At 42.8% G+C, this 20,035-nt stretch overlaps 1 protein-coding gene across 6 annotated transcripts in view; it reads left to right on the top strand.

Annotated features, from left to right (window-relative positions):
- The window catches only part of NUMA1 (nuclear mitotic apparatus protein 1), an 89,391-nt gene that overhangs the window by 47,853 nt on the left and 21,503 nt on the right, over positions 1-20,035 (top strand). For all 6 annotated transcript variants that reach the window (XM_070425522.1, XM_070425523.1, XM_070425524.1 and 3 more), the window contains 3 exons: positions 3,846-3,919; positions 11,107-11,192; positions 17,938-18,017. In XM_070425522.1, the coding sequence (XP_070281623.1) occupies positions 3,878-3,919; positions 11,107-11,192; positions 17,938-18,017 (208 nt within the window). In that variant the 5' untranslated portion in view covers positions 3,846-3,877. The remainder of the gene's footprint in view (positions 1-3,845; positions 3,920-11,106; positions 11,193-17,937; positions 18,018-20,035) is intronic.

Genomic DNA, 20,035 nt, shown 5'->3' with positions numbered 1-20,035 from the left:
AGTCTCCAAAGGAGCTGGCACCCAGGCTGGGGGGCGGGGTAAGGAGAGCAGTGCTGCCACAACTCAGACCCTCTGGCCTTTGGCCTATCATTGATTGTTCCTTGCATCTGAGCAGGTGGTTTGCATTAGCTTCAGCCATGGTAGAAAACTGTGGCTGAGTTTTAACTCTTTAAGACCCAAGAGGGTGCATGCCAGGTGGCTATGTATTTCTTGAGTGCCTACTTGTCCTGATAATATCTTCTCTGGAAACATAGAGGGGTTACTGTTAATGTGGGAATTGGTCTTGATGGTGAAGGAGTTTACATTCTGTTAGTTTTGAAAATATAGAGAAGATGCAAGACCTTTAGTTTATAAGGCAATGGCTTCTGTGTCTTGGTTCCTTCTTGAGCCCAGGGGAGAGAGCTATCTTATTTGCTCTCTGTTTTGGATTCTGAGGCTCTTTTTTGCAAAGAACCAGGTAGGTGAGAACTCTGAAGGTGCTTTCAGAGGACCTGCATTAGAGGTTTTCTTTGTTGATTTGGGGGTGACAGGGGATGCCTGATTGCATCAGAGTGGATTTCAGGAGATCCTTCTGTGCAATGGTTCCTGGCTACAATTGTGGGGATCTGTTTTTCCATCACCATCACCCAGTCTTCTGGGTGGGGCCTGCCTCAGATTTCAGGGGGAGGTGGGGAGGATGGTGCTCTGGCTGGGAGCCCTCCGGTTCCAAGCCAAGGTCTGTTTAAAGCTGTAGTCCCAGTGCTGAGGACTAGCTGTGCCACCAGCTTCGATCATTCTTTACCCCGATTTACCCTAAGAAGAGTGACTGGCTGGGCTCCCCTGAAGTTTCTCACCCTAGAGCAGCCGTGGGCAAACTAGGGCCCGCGGGCTGGATCCAGCCCGTTTGAAATGAGTAAAACTAAAAAAAAAAAAAAAAGACCATACCCTTTTATGTAATGATGTTTACTTTGAATTTATATTAGTTCACACAAACACTCCATCCATGCTTTTGTTCCGGCCCTCCGGTCCAGTTTAAGAACCCATTGTGGCCGAAACCGGTTTGGCTCAGTGGATAGAGCGTCGGCCTGCGGACTGAAAGGTCCCAGGTTCGATTCCGGTCAAGGGCATGTACCTTGGTTGCGGGCACATCCCCAGTAGGGGGTGTGCAGGAGGCAGCTGGTCGATGTTTCTCTCTCATCGATGTTTCTAACTCTCTATCCCTCTCCCTTCCTCTCTGTAAAAAGTCAATAAAATATATTAAAAAAAAAAAAATTTAAAAAAAAAAAAAAAAAACCCATTGTGGCCCTCGAGTCAAAAAGTTTGCCCACCCCTGCCCTAGAAGTCTTGTCTCTGATAAAGTGCCCCTTTGCAGGCTTTGAACTGACAAGGTCCTTCTGGAGTTCTTCATGTTGTTGAGTATTCGGTTCCTCCTGTTTCTATGCCTGGGGAGCATAAAAGAAGACATTTGGCCTTGACACCAGTTTTCCTGAGTAGTGGAATTAGTTTTTAGATAGACTCCCCTGGGACAATATAAGGGTTGTATGTTTTGTCTCTGAGATGAAGGGAAGAGGTTGGTTAAACCTCAGGTCATTTTTAGCAACACAGCTGTGAAATCTCTCAGAGGGGGCAAAATCTACCTCCGGGTTGCATATGAAATTTCTTTCTATTTTTTTTTTTTAAATATATTTTATTGATTTTTTACAGAGAGGAAGGGAGAGGGATAGAGAGTTAGAAAATCGATGAGAGAGAAACATCGACCAGCTGCCTCCTGCACATCTCCCACTGGAGATGTGCCCACAACCCAGGTACATGCCCTTGACCGGAATCGAACCCGGGACCCCTCAGTCCGAAGGCCGACGCTCTATCCACTGAGCCAAACCGGTTTTGGCGCATATGAAATTTCTGACTGAAGTTTTGGGCCTCATCAAAAGGATATCAGGTCTAACTCATGTAATACTTTAAACCAGTAGTCGGCAAACTGTGGCTCGCGAGCCACATGCGGCTCTTTGGCCCCTTGAGTGTGGCTCTCCCACAGAATACCACATGCGGGCACGCACGTACAGTGCGATTGAAACTTCGTGGCCCATGCGCAGAAGTCGGTATTTTGTGGAAGAGCCACATTCAAGGGGCCAAAGAGCCGCATGTGGCTCACAGCTGCAGTTTGCCGACCACTGCTTTAAACAATAAATTATTTAAATGGGGAAAAAAAGGATATCAAGTCTAGAGGCAGCATTGGGGATGAGGGGGAGGTGACCTGGGACTCATTAACCTTGTTCCTGGGTAGCTCAGACTTTTTTTTTTCCAAGAAGTACCAGTCAAGCATTTGGCCACTGCCACCTTTACCACAAATGCTAAGCTTGGTCCCTCTAACTTTAGACTGGCCAATCACCAGAAAAGCCTTTTTGCAGTATAGTAATTGAGGCCATCTGCCTTCATCCTTGCCTGGCACCAGGGAGCTACGCAGTTATTGCTCACGAATAGGCCATCCTGAGTGAAAATCATCCAAGACTGAGGAACACATAGGCTCCTTAGCTTCTCTGCCTCCTGAGAGCTCCCTTAACCACTGCATTTGCTTATTGCCAAAAGCCCAGGTGAATTGACTCATTTCCAAGACTGAAATTGATATGACAGATGGAATCATGTTAGGTTTTGCAAGGTCAGGAAGCAATTATAATTAGCATGAAGTTATATTTAGCATTTAATTATTTTCTTACATTATTTAATGCTTCATGTATGTTTTATTTTACTCCTTATTCTGTAAGCCCCTCAAAGGCAAGGACCATGTCATTGTCTCCCATTTCAGGTAATTTTGCTTCATACTCACATCTAGCTTCCAGCACAGGATGAACATGTAAGGATTAAGAAAATAACCTTTTTGATTGGTTGATAAAGAAGGTACACTTGCATAGAAAGGGCTAAGATATTTCTGTATGTCCTTCTCCTACTAGACAGTAAGCACCATATGGACAAGAATGGTGTTTTCTTATCCCAACACTTTGCATACAAAAGGTGCTTAGCAAATGTTGGTTCCACAGAACCCACACTTGGGAGATGCTAATAGGTGGGGAGAGTTATAGTTGATGTGGCTCTTAACCACTCTTGCTCTTCCTTATAGAGTAGTGACAAACTGAGCACCTCCAGCAGGAGGGGCTGATTGCTCCCATGGAGATTTGTGGGAATCGTGGAGGCTGCTAGGAGGTGTTGGGGAATATTTAGTCACCAGGTCTGTGGTCTCTTGGGCAGGTTGGCAAGTAGATGGCCAATTCCCAGTGGGAAGGAAAGTTGGAGTTAAGAATACCAGGACAAGTACCTAATCTTCTATTAAATGTCCTCTGGGCTCTCTGTCAGAATTGGCTTTGGCTTCACCAAATCTCTCATTTGAACCATGTCTGACATTTCTGGGAGGGGGGGAAGATATAAAAATTCAGAATTTGGGGATGTTCCCCAAGGACTTAGTTATTACTGTTAGTTAGGTAGAATTTGGGTACCTGCAAAAAGAGCCAGAAATCAATCTTTCAAACCTAGGTCTGTCTGGAAAACCATGATTGTTCTGTTTTAAGGGTTGAAGGCCAGCTTTGAATGTTGTACTTTCTGTAGAACAGAAAGATTGTGTTAAACTTGTGGACATTGAATTAAATGCAGGATTCTTTATTGTCCACCCTGATGCAATAAGTTTTATATTAATTTTGATGTATACTCTCAGCTCTCTAAAGATTACCATGGTGCCTTGGTGATGTGGATTAAGTAAAAGTGAAGAGTGATTTATTTAAATGTTAAGAGCCACCAGTAAATGGAACTGTTTCTTCCTTCCTCCTTCATCATGGATACCTGATATCATTAACTGCTCTTCTTCTCTTTGGTCCCAGGTGCATTGGGGTGACGGTCTGGTATCACCAAGATGACGCTCCATGCCACCCGGGTGGCTGCACTCCTCTCTTGGGTGAGTGGTCTTCCTCTCCTTTGCTAAACTTTTCCAGGAAGCTTGGGAGAATTTTCTAGGAGTCACAGCTATGGAAATACAGTTTTCCCCTTAATTTTTAACTTTTATTATTTCTATGTTGATGCTGACAGTGATCCATGAGTCTACCTGTGTAGGTTTGAAGAGGCTGCCCTAAGGTACACATTCCCCTTCAGTCATGGGAAGAGTTGCTACAGGTGGCATGGAAACCCATCCTCATTCGCTCCCTGTGGATTTTTCTGACTAAAAGTGTTGCCACTGAACTTTGGTCTTCAAAAGCCTTGAATTGTAGGGCAAGGTTCTCCTTGTTCTCTTTACCATGTTTTGTCTGCTTCGATTATTCTCCTGTTGCCTTCTTGATAATGTCACCAAAATTCTTCTGCTAGGTATTTTCATATTCTTTCTGCTTGAGACAATACCAAATTAAAAAAAATAATACTAAGCCCTGGGAATTTAGAGCTACAGAGTAACCATAGAGGCCATTGAGTGTAGTGATGATAAGCATAGGCCTTAGAGCCAGACAGTCTGGCTTAGAATCATTGTTTTGGCCTGTGTGACTTAGAGCAAGTTACTTAGTCTCTCAGCACCTCATTTTAAAATTGGAAAAAGCCCTGTCTGGCTGGTGTGGCTGAGTGGTTAAGTGTCAATCTATGAACCAGGAGGTCATGGTTTGATTCTCCGTGAGGGCACATACCTGGATTGCTGGCTTGATCCCCAGTAGGGGGTGTGCGGGAGGCAGCTGATCACTATTTCTCTCATCATCATTGATGTTTCTTTTTTTTTTTTAAATATATTTTATTGATTTTTTACAGAGAGGAAGGGAGAGAGATAGAGAGTCAGAAACATCGATGAGAGAGAAACATCGATCAGCTGCCTCCTGCACACTCCCCACTGGGGATGTGCCCGAAACCAAGGTAGATGCCCTTGACTGGAATCGAACCTGGGACCCTTGAGTCCGCAGGCTGACACTCTATCCACTAAGCAAAACCGGTTAGGGCCATCATTGATGTTTCTATGTCTTTCTCCCTTCCTCTCTGAAATAAAAAAAAAAAAAAAAGAAGAAGAAATAGCCCAGCCAGTGTGGCTCAGTAGTTGAGTATTGACTCAGGAATCAAGAGACCACTGGTTCGATTCTGGGTTTTAGACTTGACCCCCAGTAGGGGGTGTGGAGAAGGCAGCTGATTGCTGATGTTTCTCTATCATTGATGTTTCTATCTCTGTCCCTCTCCTTTCTTCTCTCTCTAAAAATCAATAAAAACATTTTAAATAAAAATGGAAATAATAATACCACATGGGGTTATTCTGAGGATATTGATATAATGTGTGTAAAAAACATTACACACATACACACAACCATTTAGTCCAGTATCTGAATAAATAATTCCTGAAACTTAAATTATTGCTTGGGCATGCTATTTGGTACAGGGTATTTTAGTGGTCACCCTGACGATGGATCAGTTAGCCAATTAAAGAGCTAACTTAAAAAAAAATATATAGAATATTTTAAAGGAAATAAATTATTTTTTAAAGGTCCCTGATCATTTTTTTTAATAAACATTTTATTGATTTTTCACAGAGAGAAAGGGAGAGGGATAGAGAGTTAGAAACATCGATGAGAGAGAAACATCGATCAGCTGCCTCCTGCACACTCCCTACTGGGGATGTGCCCGCAACCAAGGTACATGCCCTTGACTGGATTCGAACCTGGGACCCTTCAGTCCCCAGGCCGATGCTCTATCCACTGAGCCAAACCGGTTAGAGCAAAGGAAATGAATTTTTAATTTCCAAATAGGGTGGATTTTATAAGACAGCATCAGATATCTAGTCAAGTGATATGTATTTAATGTACAAAACATGCATTCTCAGTCTTCAGTTTCTGAAATAGATACAAATTTTAGTTGTGTAGTTGTATTATTTAAAATGGTTTTTAAAATATTTATATTTAATACATTTGTACTTATATTACATTTCAATGTTTTATGTATATATTAGAAACAATGTCTCTTCTCTTCCCTTCATCCCCCCACCCCCCAAAAAAAAGCTGGGTGTGGGGGACCATGAGCTATGTCTCTAGTTCCGTGCCTTATGTGAATATTGGGGATCCTTTAGCCACATTGTTTTAAGTTGATCAGTTTATCTTTTTATTTATTTAGGTCCTAGGCTTGTTTTTATAGTGACTACTGCTGTTACAGAGAAGAACAGACACAAAACTAGTTTTATTTAACAGCAAATACTTGTATACGTTCCTCAAAAATCACCATGAACATGCATTAAAGTATAGTTACAATTTACAAGGTAGGCAGCTACAGTGGATTTTATGACATTAGCAGCATGAAATAATATATTATTGAGAAGAGTGGTTTAGAACAGTGGTTGCCAACCCCTCGGACCTCACGGACCCCCAGTGGTCTGCGGACCACTGGTTGGCGACTGCTGGTTTAGGACACAGATATACACATGTGATCATTATAACTATGGTTTTAAAAAAAATGACTTAGGGAAAAAAGACTAGAAAGAAATACATACCGAAAGTGCGTGTATTAAAATACTTGAATGAGTGGAGTTTTTTGGGTTTCCAAATTTTCAGTAATTTATTTTGTAATGTAAAAATAAATATATTTTACTTAACATGTAGCTTGAAATTAATCTGTGCCAACAATTAACAATGAATAAGTTGTTATAGGGAATCGGGAACTTTAAATAAAAATTTTGTTAAATATATTTTTTTATTGATTTCAGAGAAAAAGGGAGAGGGAGAGAGAGATAGAAACATCAGTGATGAGAGCAGATCATTAATCGGTTGCCTCCTGTATGGCCCCCTACTGCGTGGACTGAGCCCATAACTCGGGCATGTGCCCTGATCAGGAATAGAACCATGACCTCCTGGTTGATAGGTCAATGCTCAACCATTGAGCCAGGCTGGATCAGGTGGGAATAGGGAACTTTAAGATTCAACAACCTAAGCAACCCCAAAAGCCTGATAGACAGTTCTTGTGTTCTGCCCTGAGCCAGGCCCTTACTTGCATGTTTTTTACCCTGATTAGAGATGAAAGAGCTTCTCCATTTCCTCAGCCTTCCAATGATTTCTCATTTGAGAACAAAATAATGCACTAGAAGAAAATACATTTTTATATCTATGAAAGAAACTATTGCTGGATTATTACTTAACTAGAGGCCTGGTGCACGAAATTCATGCATCGGGGAGGGGGGTTGTCCCTCAACCTGGCCTGAGCCCTCTTGTAGTCCGGGAGCCCTCGGGGGATGTCCGACTGACAGCTTAGGCCCGAAGCGGGCCTAAGCTGGCAGTCGGATATCCTTAGTGCTGCCACAGAGGCGGGAGAGGCTCCTGCCACCACCACTGTGCTTGCCAGCCGTGAGCCCAGCTTCTGCCTTAGCAGCACTCTCCCTGTGGGAGCGCACTGACCACCAGGGGCAGCTCCTGCGGTGAGCGTCTGCCCCCTGGTGGTCAGTGCGCGTCATAGCAACCACTCATTCAGCCGTTTGATCGATTTGCATATTAGCCTTTTATTATATAGGATTGGTATTAGATGAATCCACATTCCTTAAGTAACTTAAATCAGCTGATGTGATCTTTCATACTTGTTAGTGAACAAGCTTTCATAGCCCTTGAATATTTTACCTACATTGCAGGTATTAAAGGGAGATGGTTTTTGGATGCTTAAGTGTTGGCAGTCTCTTCATTTTTAGTAGGTACAACGAGATCTTGGCCTGGAGTATTCAGAGTTTTCTCAGAAAATTTACACACACTGGCCATTCCTAACTAGATTAAGCTTTTTTTCAAAAGATGGTTTTAATATATTGTCTTTAAGACTTCAGTGAGAGGTCATATTTTATATTCTATACTTAAAAAAAAAATTATATATATATATATATATATACACACACACACATATATACATATATGTATATATGTATGTATATATGTATATGTATATTTCAGAGAGGAAGGGAGAGAGAGAGAGAGATAGAAACATCAGTGATGAGAGAGAATCATTGATTGGCTGCCTCCTGCACACCTCCTACTGGGGGTCGAGCCCACAACCTGGGCATGTGCCCTGACTGGGAATTGAACCGTGACTACCTGGTTCATAGGTCAATGCTCAACCACTGAGCCACGCCGGCTGGACTATATTCTACACTTTTAAAATTAACCTATAGTAACTTAGATCCATCTAGAAGTGGGTTTTATTTGTTGTTTTTTTAACCCTCACCAGAGGATATTTTTTTATTGATTTTCGAGAGAGAGAAAGGAAGAGGAAGAGATAGGGAGAAACATTCATCTGTTGCCTCTGGGGATGGAACCAACAACTTGGGTATGTGCTTTGACTGGGAATTGAACCCACCACCTTTGTGTGTATGGGTCAACTTTCCAACCAACTGAGCCACGCCGGCCAGTGCTAGAAATTGCTTTTAACATAAAAGTGTTTAACCAGAATAAATACTATTATTTTTGTAGCGGAATCATTTATTTATTTATTTATTTATTTTCATCCTCTGGATTCTCCATTGCATGCAGCTAATGTAACTGCTGAGACGTATAAGTCTTACTGGATCTACTTCATTATTGTAAATTAATTAACAATAATAGTGCTTTGCATTCCATGCTTTTTATGTGTTTTTGTATCCATAATCCCATTTGAAACCACACTGGTATTTTAAGGTAGATGAGGTAGGAATTATATTCTCTTGGCAAGTGACAAAAAGTTGATTACAAAGATTCCTGGCAAGTTAGTGGAGGAGATGGACCCAAAATCTTTGTCTGGGCGCTCCCAGCCCAGTGTTGTTTAAAAAGCAAATCTAGCCCTAACCAGTTTGGCTCAGTGGATAAAGCGTCGGCCTTCGGCCACAAGGGTCCCAGGTTTAATTCTGGTCAAGGACATGTACCTTTGTTGCGGGCACATCTCCAGTGGGGGGTGTGCAAGAGGCAGCTGATCGATGTTTCTCTCTCATCGACATTTCTAACTCTATCCTTCTCCTCCCTCTCTGTAAAAAAAATCAATAAAATATGTTTAAAAAGCACATCTATACTAATAAAAGGGTAATATGCTAATTAGACCTGGTCAACCGGACATCTTCCGATCGCCCTGCCTTCCGGACAAAGCCACGGTGGCTGGGCCGAGGCAGAGTTGGTTAGGGGCCATCAGGCCAGCAGGGGAGGGCAGTTAGGGGTGATTGGGCAGGCAGGCAGGTTAGTGGTTAGGAGCCAGCGGTCCTGGATTGTGAGAGGGATGTTCAACTGCCGGTTTGGGATTGGGCCTAAACCGGCAGTCGGACATCCCCCGAGGGGTTTCGGATTGGAGAGGATGCACCCGGACTGAGGGCCCCCCTCCTCCGTATACGAATTTTGTGCACCGGGCCTCTAGTTTATAAATAATAAAATCTATTATTTGCATATAACCACTATCCTAAAGTTCTTTAAAATACCTCGTTAAGTAGGCTAAGTCTCCCTCTTTCCTCAGTCTTATACAAGGTGATTGACTTAGTATACCCTTCCTTCCTAAGGTAATACAATACAAAGCTAAACTTCAGCCTAGTGAACTTGGTGCCTGTGAAATTCATGAGGATTTTCACATTTGACCATACATGCTAGTTGAATAACTTGTGTACCTGATTCATTTGCATGTGACTTCTGGCAAAGTTTCTAATTGTAAAGAGTGACTTAGATGGATGCCTGCCTTAAGTCGAAGAAAGGGGACAGGGGATTGAATTAGAATTAGTGAGTTGTTCTTTGTAGTTTCAAGTTCTTTTCCTTCCTTCTTTTTTCTTTTTTTAAAGGAGATCAATGTATATACATACATACATACATACACACACACACACACACGCACTCACACTCTAGAGGCCCAGTGCACAAAATTTGTGCATGGGAGGTGTCTCTTGGCCCAGCCTGCACCCTCTCGCAATACGGGACCCCTTGGGGGATATCTGACAGCTGTGGGATTCGGCCTAAACCGGCAGTCAGACATCCCTCTCGAAATCCAGGACCACAGGCTCCTAACTGCTCACCTGTCTGCCTGCCTGATTGCCCCTAACCACTCTGCCTGCCTGCCTGATTGCCCCTAACCACTCACCTACCTGCCTGATTCTCCCTAACCACTTGCCTGCCTGCTGAATCACCTCTAACCACTCTGCCTGCTCACCTGATCACCCCTAACCACTCGCCTGCCTGCCTGATCACCCCAAACTGCCTCTGCTTCGGCCCCCGCCGCTGCATCTTCATCTGGAAGGACATCCAGAATGACGTTCAGAAGGTCGTTTGGCTATCCTGTCTAATTAGCATATTACACTTTTATTATTATAGATAGATGTCAGAGAGGAAGGGAGAGGGAGAGAGAGATAGAAACATCAGTGATGAGAGAGAATCATTGATTGGCTGCCTCCTACATGCCCTACACTTGGAATTGAAGCAGCAACCTGGGCATGTGCCCTTGACCAGAATTGAACCTGTGACCCGTCAGTCTGCAGGCCAATGCTCTATCCACTGAGCCAAACTAGCCCTGGCCCCCCTTTTTTCTCTTACTATCTTGTTCCCCCATCATTTCTCCCACTTCCCTCAGCCAAAGTTTTATGTCTGGAAGGAATTTTAAGCATACATTAATAACAAAATTTTATATCTGTGTGGGAGTGTATATTCAATATAAGTTTCAAATATTTCAAAATTCAAAAGATACGGAGGGCTATAAATGTAAAGATTTGAACTACAAAGGTTTATGCCATTTAAGAGTCACAAAGGGCTATAATATAAGAAGCCTTTGTTTTTCCCCCTCTGTCTCCCAGCCATCATATTCTTCTCTCTAGAGGCAATGGTGGTACCAGTTTGTGTATCCTTCCAGAACCATTTTATGCCTAATTGCATTTAAGTATACCCCTAGAGCTAGAACATCCTAGGAGAATTTAAGTTCTTATTTAGTTGAAGCCAAAGGAAGGATTTTGATGGCAGCTCCAGGCGGCTGTCACTGGGTGAGTGGGTGCAGCAGCATTCTTATGCTGAAATTAAAAATCCTAGAATCATCTGTTTCTTTATTCCTGTAGTCACACAACTACAGGCACTTGCAGTGAGCAGAGAATTGTCAGCATCTGGGGAAGGCATGAACCACGGTGCTCTGGTACTTATGACAGTTTCTCTGGGCTCTTCCTTTTTCTCACAGGTGAATGGTCTGCATGTGGCTGACCCTGTGGAGGCCTTGCTGCAGCTGCAGGACTGCAGTGTCTTCATCAAGATCATTGGCAGCATGTGAGTGTACATCACATCTCTCTCGGGCTTTTCAAGCAAAGCTGTGTGCTGGAATGGGGACTGCCATTTGCTCCCTTGCCTTGGTGACTTCTGTGACCAGAAAGCATCAACAGTATTAGGATGGCATAAGCCATTGTGGGGCCCAGAGGCAAGAACACGTTGACCTCATCCTCCAGTCACCATGGTTCTCTATGGGAGAAGTTTCACTCTTGTTCCACCTTAAGGCTTCCTCCCTCTTGCGCAGAAGAACCTCCAAGCCCCTGTGCTCTCACACTATCCCAAGAGCCTGCTCTGGGGCTCCCTGTCTTATCTCAATAGGAATCTTCTACACTCTCTTTCTGTGACCCATCCTTATCTCACAAGCCTTCTTTGCATCCTGAAGGGCTAAGAAGAAAGGGGAAGCTCTTGTACTTAAGGGAAATAAGAAGCACTTAAAAATCTCATCTCTAACTTGTTAGCAAAGCACATATATGCAGCCATTAAAGCATTTCTATTGGCATTCACCTGCCTTGTTACCTTGCTTTGTGAGGTTAATTAGCATTTGATAAGCTGTTTGTTGTCCTGTAGCCAGGTTTCTAGTTTGGGCCTTTTTTTATTTTTTAATTTTTTAATTTTATTGATTTTTTTACAGAGAGGAAGGGAGAGGGATAGAGAGTTAGAAACATCAATGAGAGAGAAACATGGATCAGAGGCGGATCAGCTGCCTCTTGCACACCCCCTACTGGGGATGTGCCCGCAACCAAGTTACATGCCCTTGACCGGAATCGAACCTGGGACCTTTCAGTCCGCAGGCTGACGCTCTATCCACTGAGCCAAACCGGTTAGGGCTAGTTTGGGCCTTTTTATAACTGTGTCTTTAGCACACATTTTCTTTTTTTTTTTTTTTTTTTTAATATATTTTATTGATTTTTTACAGAGAGGAAGAGAGAGAAATAGAGAGTTAGAAACATCGATGAGAGAGAAACATCGATCAGCTGCCTCGTGCACATCTCCTACTGGGGATGTGCCTGCAACCCAGGTACATGCCCTTGACCGGAATCGAACCCGGGACCTTTCAGTCCGCAGGCCGATGCTTTATCCACTGAGCCAAACCGGTTTCGGCTTTAGCACACATTTTCATTGAAGCTCACAGTTATGGAGAAATAATGGAGTGGAGCCTCCTCTGGAACCAAGCAAAGATGGGTCAAGCTATAACCTAGTTATTAAACTCACATAATTCATCCCTTTTCCTGTATCATCAGCTTCCAGGGATTATGGAAGACAAAACTGACCTTCTCTCACTTCTTTGTGCTACAAACAAAAGTAGAGGACGTCCACAATATAAGGATTTGGAGGTACAGTGATAGAGAAGATAGCACAGTAGACTGAACCCCTAGGCCAAGGATAGAAGAGTTGAGGGTGTTTATGTGGCAGGTAGGGTCAGGGATTCAGCATCTCTGTGAAGTAATTTGGTCACCCATTCATAGACAACAGCTCATTGACAGGGAAAGAAGATGGAAATGAGTTAGGGACTAGGTTTAATTTTTCTTGTGTCCTTCATACCTAGCTTAGGACAGCACATTGATTTTATTTTATTTTTTTTTTGTTTAATCCTCACCTGAGGATATTTTTCCATTGGTTGTTAGAGAGTGGAAGTGGAAGGGAGGGGAAGAAACAGAGAGAAACACCGATGTGAGAGAAACACATTGATTGGTTGCCTCCCGCATGCACCCCAACCAGGGCCAGGGATCGAGCCTGCAACCTAGGTACATGCCCTTAACTGGAATTGAACCCGGGATCCTTTAGTCCGAGGGCCGACGCTCTATCCACTGAGCCAAACTAGCTAGGGCAAGACAGTACGTTGATTTTAATTAATGTTTGTTGGATGAGTAAATAGCGAATGAAAATGTAGTTGATATTCTCCATCAGTAAAGACTAGCAGGGCTGAGTAACTCAGGACAGATAGGTTTGCTAGTGGTTTTTTTCAAAATCTTTTGAATGTATCTTTTGAAATGTTTATTGGTAATGGGATGTCTTAGGATTTTTAAAAAATCTCTGTGGTCTGCCAACACCTGCCTTAGTACCTCTGAAAGAAGCCACTATTATTTTGGTACAGACGCTACCATTTTCTCTCCCAGTTATCAGGGCACGACCTTTCAACATCAGTTTGAATTCTTTCCTCTCCTTGGCACTGATTTCTAATGAGTCACCATCCTCTCAGTCTGTCCTTTAGAATAGTGGTCACCAACCTTTCAGACCTCATGAACCACCAGTGGTCCACGGACCACCGGTTGGCAACCGCTGATTTAGAAGACTTCTCACATCCTTGCTTCTGCTTAATTCTGGATACCAGGCCCTTGTGATGTCATTCTTCTCTAACCTGCCCTTATTCCAGGGCATTCCTGCACATGTGATCTCAGGAACCTTCCTCCCATCCTTTCGTTGTGATACTCCACAGCTGATGGCCTCAGTGACTTACTGGTCATTGCCAGGAGTTTGAGTTCTAAATCTTTAGCTTTGGTATTGAAGAGCTTTTATCAGGGCCATCTCCTCCCACAAGTCTTGTTTTCTACTCCATTCCCCAACACTCCCCTTTTTTTATCCTATAGAATTTCCTATAATTTGGATTTTGTTAATTATATCATCATGATACTGCTTTACATATTCTCTTCCCACTGTTGCCTATAAATAGTAATTAGATCTGTTTGGGTTAAGATTTTTTGTTTTGCTTTTTTCAGGGTTTTAAAAAAATATATATTTTTATTGATTTCAGAGAGAGGAAGGGAGAGGAAGAGAGAGATAGAAACATCAATGATGAGAGGGAATCATTGATTGGCTTCCCCCTGCATGTCCCCCACTGGGGACCGAGCCCACAACCCGGGCATGTGCTCTTGACTGGAATCAAACCTGGGACCCTTGAGTCCACAGACTGACGCTCTATACACTGAGCCAAACCGGCTAGAGCAGGGTTTGTTTATTTTTAAATTAAATCTTTATGGCTGTAAGTATAAGATATTTTTGCAAGACTACTTTATAGGTGGAGTTAGGTACCACCTATAAATCAGTATTTTGCAGCTAATCTTAGTGAAAATAATTATTTTGCAAACCTTAATGAAATGATAGATCTAGGCAACCAACATCAATGGCCAATAAAAGCATTAGGCTGGTAGTACCTACTTCACTGTTCAACTTTAACTTCACTAAAAGAGAAACAGCCAGGTATAATATGCCTCATGTTATGACATACAATAGAGTACAGCCTGCTTTTTTCTGACTTAAGAATAATAGATCAAGGAACTTTTGCTTTTGAGAAGATAAATTTCCTTGGCCTGATGACAAGAACAGTAGATTTATCCATGGGTAGCGATGTGTGCCTTTGTTTAGGTTTAGAACTTGGTGGGAAATTTTCATAGGGAGTTCAAAAATTCAAGATGCCCACCTTCCAAATTGTTCTGTAACATGCTGCCTGAGCTTTAGACTAGGAGAGGGGGAGGGAAAGAAGGAGGGAGGAGAGAGAGAGAGATTGCTTTAGAGGGAGGGGCTGTTGAAATCCCAGGCTAACCCTAATCTCCATCTCAGATCCAGGATAATGCAGACCAACTTCCTTTGGGAATTTTTGGTGGATGTGTTCTGCCTGTTACATTTTTGATGCTGCTACTGTTGCTAACCTAAATCAGATGCCTAGTCCTCAGGGGAAGGAAGTGGAGGATGGCAGGGTTGGTGGCAGATAGAAGCTATGAGAATTGAACAGGGCTTATTCCTTAGCCACTTGGCCTTCTCTCTGGGAAAATAATTGGACTCAAGCACTCTGCCAAGTTTCTCTTTCTGTTCTTTGTGTTAATAGAAGCAAAAAGGCTGTCCCATCTTGAGGCTTGAATAGCAAAGCTTAGTGGAGGCATTTTATTAGAAAACTAAAGCCCTGACATTTGTCTTACCGACATTGACTTTTACTCTTCCCAGTATAAAGCATCCCTCCTCTGTCAGTCAGCACATATACTGAGCACCTGCTATATATTCCTGGCTTTCAACTTGCACAGTTAGAGTGGTCAATTATAAATGATGCAGTTGTATCCGTGAGTGCTATAGGAATTCTTGAGAAGAAGGAGGATGGAGGTGTGACTAGCAGTGGTTCTGAATGGCTTCCTGCCAGAGAAGAGACTTGAATGTAGTCTTGGCTTTTCCAAAGCATGTTTCATGCAACTTTATTTATCCCAGAGGCCCAGTGGGGAAAATAAATGCTTTTGTGATGAAATGTGATTAGGAAATAATGCATGTTATATCCTCTTATGTAGAAAATATTTAGTTTGGTTTAACCTAGTATTTCTCAAACATTTAACCCTAGAACACGCTTTATTTTTTACCCAATGGAATATACTAGGTAAATTACTGCTCTACACTGAGGCAAGGAGTCACAGCATTCCAGATTGTAGGTGGGTAGGGAGGAGGGCTCTTGCAGGAGCCTGTGAGACGATTAGCATCTCCTGAAGACACTGCAGGTGTCCCTAATCATGGACTAGCTACCCAGAATGCTTCTTGTGGGGAGGCTCACTTGGAAGAAGCCTTTCTAATCACGTGGGAGACAGAAGGAGCTACTTTCATAGTCTTGGCTTGGTTACCTCTTATGCTTTTCCGGATGTCTGGCACTGGAAGGTTCTAAGGCAGCGGTTCTCAACCTGTGGGTCGCGACCCCTTTGGGGGTCAAACGACCCTTTCACAGGGGTCGCCTAAGACCATCAGAAAACACATATATAGTTATATATTGTTTTGTGATTAATCACTATGCTTTAATTATGTTCAATTTGTAACAATGAAATTGGGGGTCACCACAACATGAGGAACTGTATTAAAGGGTCGTGGCATTAGGAAGGTTGAGAACCACTGTATCTAAGGCCTTCCCTGCCTTCCAGAAAGTTGGTTGAAACCTGGAGATTGAAGTTCTGAGGAGCAAGAGACCTTTTAATTATAGAAGATTCTTCACCTCTGAAAATGAAACCGCTGTTAGACTGAGCCCCAGGAGCTAGGGGCCTGGGCTGTGTGAGAGCTCCCTCTGCTGCCTCCAGTCCTCATTGCTCTCTTTGTAGTTGGCTTACCCTGCCAGCTAAATCAGCACGGTGACAGTCACAGATCAAAAGTGATTGTCCCTTGTTCTGGCCTCTGGGAGGCTTTTGCTACCTCAGCCTTCAGCCTAATGTGTTGAACTTTGCTCTGTCACTTCAGGGCCTTGTTCCCTCTGATTCTTTCAGTTCTTCGACCTGTTTTTTGCCCCTTCCCATCATCCTCTCTCACTCTTATTCTAACCAGGTTTCCCAGGTGTCCTGATCTTTGCCCTTTACTTGAGCTATTCCTAATTATTGAACTTAGCTTTCCATTTATCTCTGCTGCCTCGATCAACTTTTGACCCTCTTCCCACAGTGCTATTTTTTTAATGCTTACAAATTTATTTACATTTTATTCATACATGGATCTATATATAAACCAATATTTACTTACTCTGTGCTGTTCTTTTAGACATTTCTATCACTAACTTCTTCCACACATTGAAGAGTCCAAAATAATCAGAATTGTCATTCTTTAAAATCTCTACTTAATATCCTGACACTTTAATTCATTGCCTTCCAAGGCTTTCTCCATGACAGTTATTGAATATAATACTTAGGACTAAATTATGAAATGGTTACTGAAATAATTACTCAATAGTATTTTCAAAATGTGCTTTTTTTAAAAATACAGCTATGCTGTATAAACGATGTTTCGGTAAAAGACAGACCACATCTATGATGGTGGCACCATAAAATTATAATGGAGCTGAAAAATTCCTATTGCTTAGTGCAGTGATTTTCAGCTGTGTGCCACAAGAATTTTGAAAATGTGCAATACCTGACTATTTAGTCAGGGGCACTTCTGACTTCTTTTCCCTTAGATTAGTAAATAAAAATGACAACAGCCCACACAACAATAGCTGACTGGTGTGAGTGAATCAAAATTATACCTAGTCTTTCTGTCAGGTTGGCAAAAAAATATGTTTTTTGGTGTGCTGCAGAATTTACTAATTATTTTATATGTGTCATGAGATGAAAAAGGTTGAAAATTGCTGGTGACATCACAGCCATTGTAATGCCATATAGTGCAGTGCATTATTCATGTGTTTGTGGTCATGCTGGTGTAAACAAACCTGTCCTGCCTGTGGTATGAAAGTGTAGCACACACAGTTATGTACAGTACACAATACTGGATAGTAGACTGGTTTAGGTATTTACTATTTATCGTTATTTTAGAGTATACTTATTTTACTTACTAAGTTTTTTAAAAAATGCTGTGCCGTGTTACACTGTTAGCAGTCTGAACTGTACAGACTTGTAGCCTAGGAGCAGTAGGTTAATCATATGGCCGAGGTGTGTAGTAGGCGGCACCATCTACATTTGTGTAAGTGCACTCTATAATGTTTGCACAGCGATGAAATTGCCTAATAATGCATTTCTCAGAACGTATCCTCGTCGTTAAGTGGTGCATTACTGTATTCACAAATGGGATGTCAGAGTGCTCTTTCCAGAGGGACCTCATGCCCAAGTCTCCACGTGCCACCCCCTACACAGTTCTTCTGAGTAAATGGTGCCTTGGTATCTTCTCCCCTCTAGTATCTGGTCAGGTTCCTTCCCCAATCCAGTGCAGACCAAGCCTGACGAAATGGGAAGGTAAGTATGTGATGTAGTAGCAAGGAGGGAAGGACTGCTAAGTGCTCTGTTCCTAATGCTTGCTCTTTTTCTAGCCACAGCACTGAGGAGGGTCAGCAAATCGTGCAACAGCCAGTGCCAGAGAGACTGGACTTCGTGTGCAGTTTTCTGCAGAGTAAGTACTTTCTTATCTAGCTGGGAAGGAGCTGCTTCCTCAGCTCTTGAGAGTCCAGAGGAACCAGTTAATAGGTATCTGGAGGGGCAAAGGCCCAGGGCTGTCAACTCTGTACCACAGAGATGAATACAACCCGGTCAGCTTCCTGGGGTCTGGTGATGCTCACACTAGCTGGGGCAGGAAGAGTGTCCCTTCAGTCCCAGAGCTCTTCTCGAGCTCCAGGTACAGCCAGAGGGTCAGTTTTTAGGACTCCTCACCTGCAAGGAGATGGAGGAGAGGGAGGCATCTATGTTTTTTGTTTTTTTTTTTAAATTAAATCTTTATTGTTCAGATTACATTTATTCCTCTTCCCCCCACCCCCCATAACTCCCCTCCTTCCAGTTCCCGCCCCACCCTCCGCCCTCACTCCCTACCCACTGTCCTCATCCATAGGTGCATGATTTTTGTCCAGTCTCTTCCCGCATCTCCCATTCCCCTTCCCCCCCAAGAATAGTCTGTCCATTCCCTTTCTATGTCCCTGATTCATTATAATCACCAGTTCATTCTGTACATCAGATTATTTATTCACTTGATTCTTAGATTCACTTGTTGATAGATGCATGTTTGTTGTTCACAATTTGTATCTTTACCTTTTTCTTCTTCCTCTTCTTAAAGGATACCTTTCAGCATTTCGTATAATACTGGTTTAGTGGTGATGAACTCCTTTAGCTTTTCCTTATCTGTGAAGCTCTTTATCTGACCTTCAATTCTGAATGATAGCTTTGCTGGATAAAGTAATCTTGGTTGTAGGTTCTTGGTATTCAGCACTTTGAATATTTCTTGCCATTCCCTTCTGGCCTGCAAAGTTTCTGTTGAGAAATCAGCTGACAGTCGTATGGGTATTCCCTTGTAGGTAATTGAGTCTCTTTCTCTTGCTGCTTTTAAGATTCTCTCTTTGTCTTTTGCTCTTGGCATTTTAATGATGATGTGTCTTGGTGTGGTCCTCTTTGGGTTCCTTTTGTTTGGGATTCTCTGCGCTTCTTGGACCTGTAAGTCCATTTCTTTCACCAGGTGGGGCAAGTTCTCTGCCATTATTTCTTCAAATAGGTTTTCAATATCTTGCTGTCTCTCATCTTCTGGCACTCCTATTATTCTGATGTTGGTACGCTTGTAGCTGTCCCAGAGGCTCCTTACACTATCTTCACACTTTCGGATTCTTTTTTCATTTTGCTTTTCCAGTTGGGTGTTTTTTGCTTCTTCGCATTTCAAATCTTTGGTTTGATTCTTGTGCTCCTCTGGTCTGCTATTGGGTATAATATTCTTTATTTCAGACCATGTATGCTTACTTTCTAGTTTCTTTATCGTAGCATCGAGGGTCTCATTAGTTTTCGTGAGGCTCTGCTCAAGTTTATTGCAAGCCCTCAAAATTGCGATTTTTAGCTCCATATCCTCCATTTCTGTCATGTTTTTTTGTCTCCGCATCTTTTATGCTTTCTTGGTGCACCCCCTTGTGGTCTTTGTGCACAGTCTTGTTCTAGTTAAGCCTTAATTGTTGTAGTTAATACTAGAGGGATTTGACCACCAGATCGACTGGCTGTGAGAATCAGCTGTGTGGAAAACTTCTGTCCTCTGGGGAGGTGCTAATCTAGCCTTTGCCTGAGACGATCCGGCAAATGGCTCTGCGCAGGGCTTGGGCGGGGCGGGCTCAACAGGGCGGGCGGAGGGAGCAGCTATGGCAGCTCTCAGTCCGTCCCCAGGGGCTCCGGGGAGGCATCTATGTTATCCTCTTTGCAAGAAAAACATTTTTCTTGGGTAACTTTAAATTAATTGCTTAGGCCAGTGGTCAGCAAACTGCGGCTCGCGAGCCACATGCGGCTGTTTGGCCCCTTGAGTGTGGCTCTTCCTAAGCCTTAGGAGTACCCTAATTAAATTAATAACAATGTACCTACCTATATAGTTTAACAAATGTGGCTCTCAAAAGAAATTTCAATCATTGTACTGTTGATATTTGGCTCTGTTGACTAATGAGTTTGCCGACC

This window comes from Myotis yumanensis, unplaced genomic scaffold (genome assembly GCF_028538775.1).
Source record: "Myotis yumanensis isolate MYYU_CA2020_CCGP unplaced genomic scaffold, mMyoYum1.0.hap1 SCAF_10, whole genome shotgun sequence".
Classification (NCBI taxonomy): Eukaryota; Metazoa; Chordata; class Mammalia; order Chiroptera; family Vespertilionidae; genus Myotis; species Myotis yumanensis.
The sequence above is the reverse complement of the archived record's forward strand: the minus strand, read 5'-3'. Positions and strand labels throughout refer to the sequence as shown.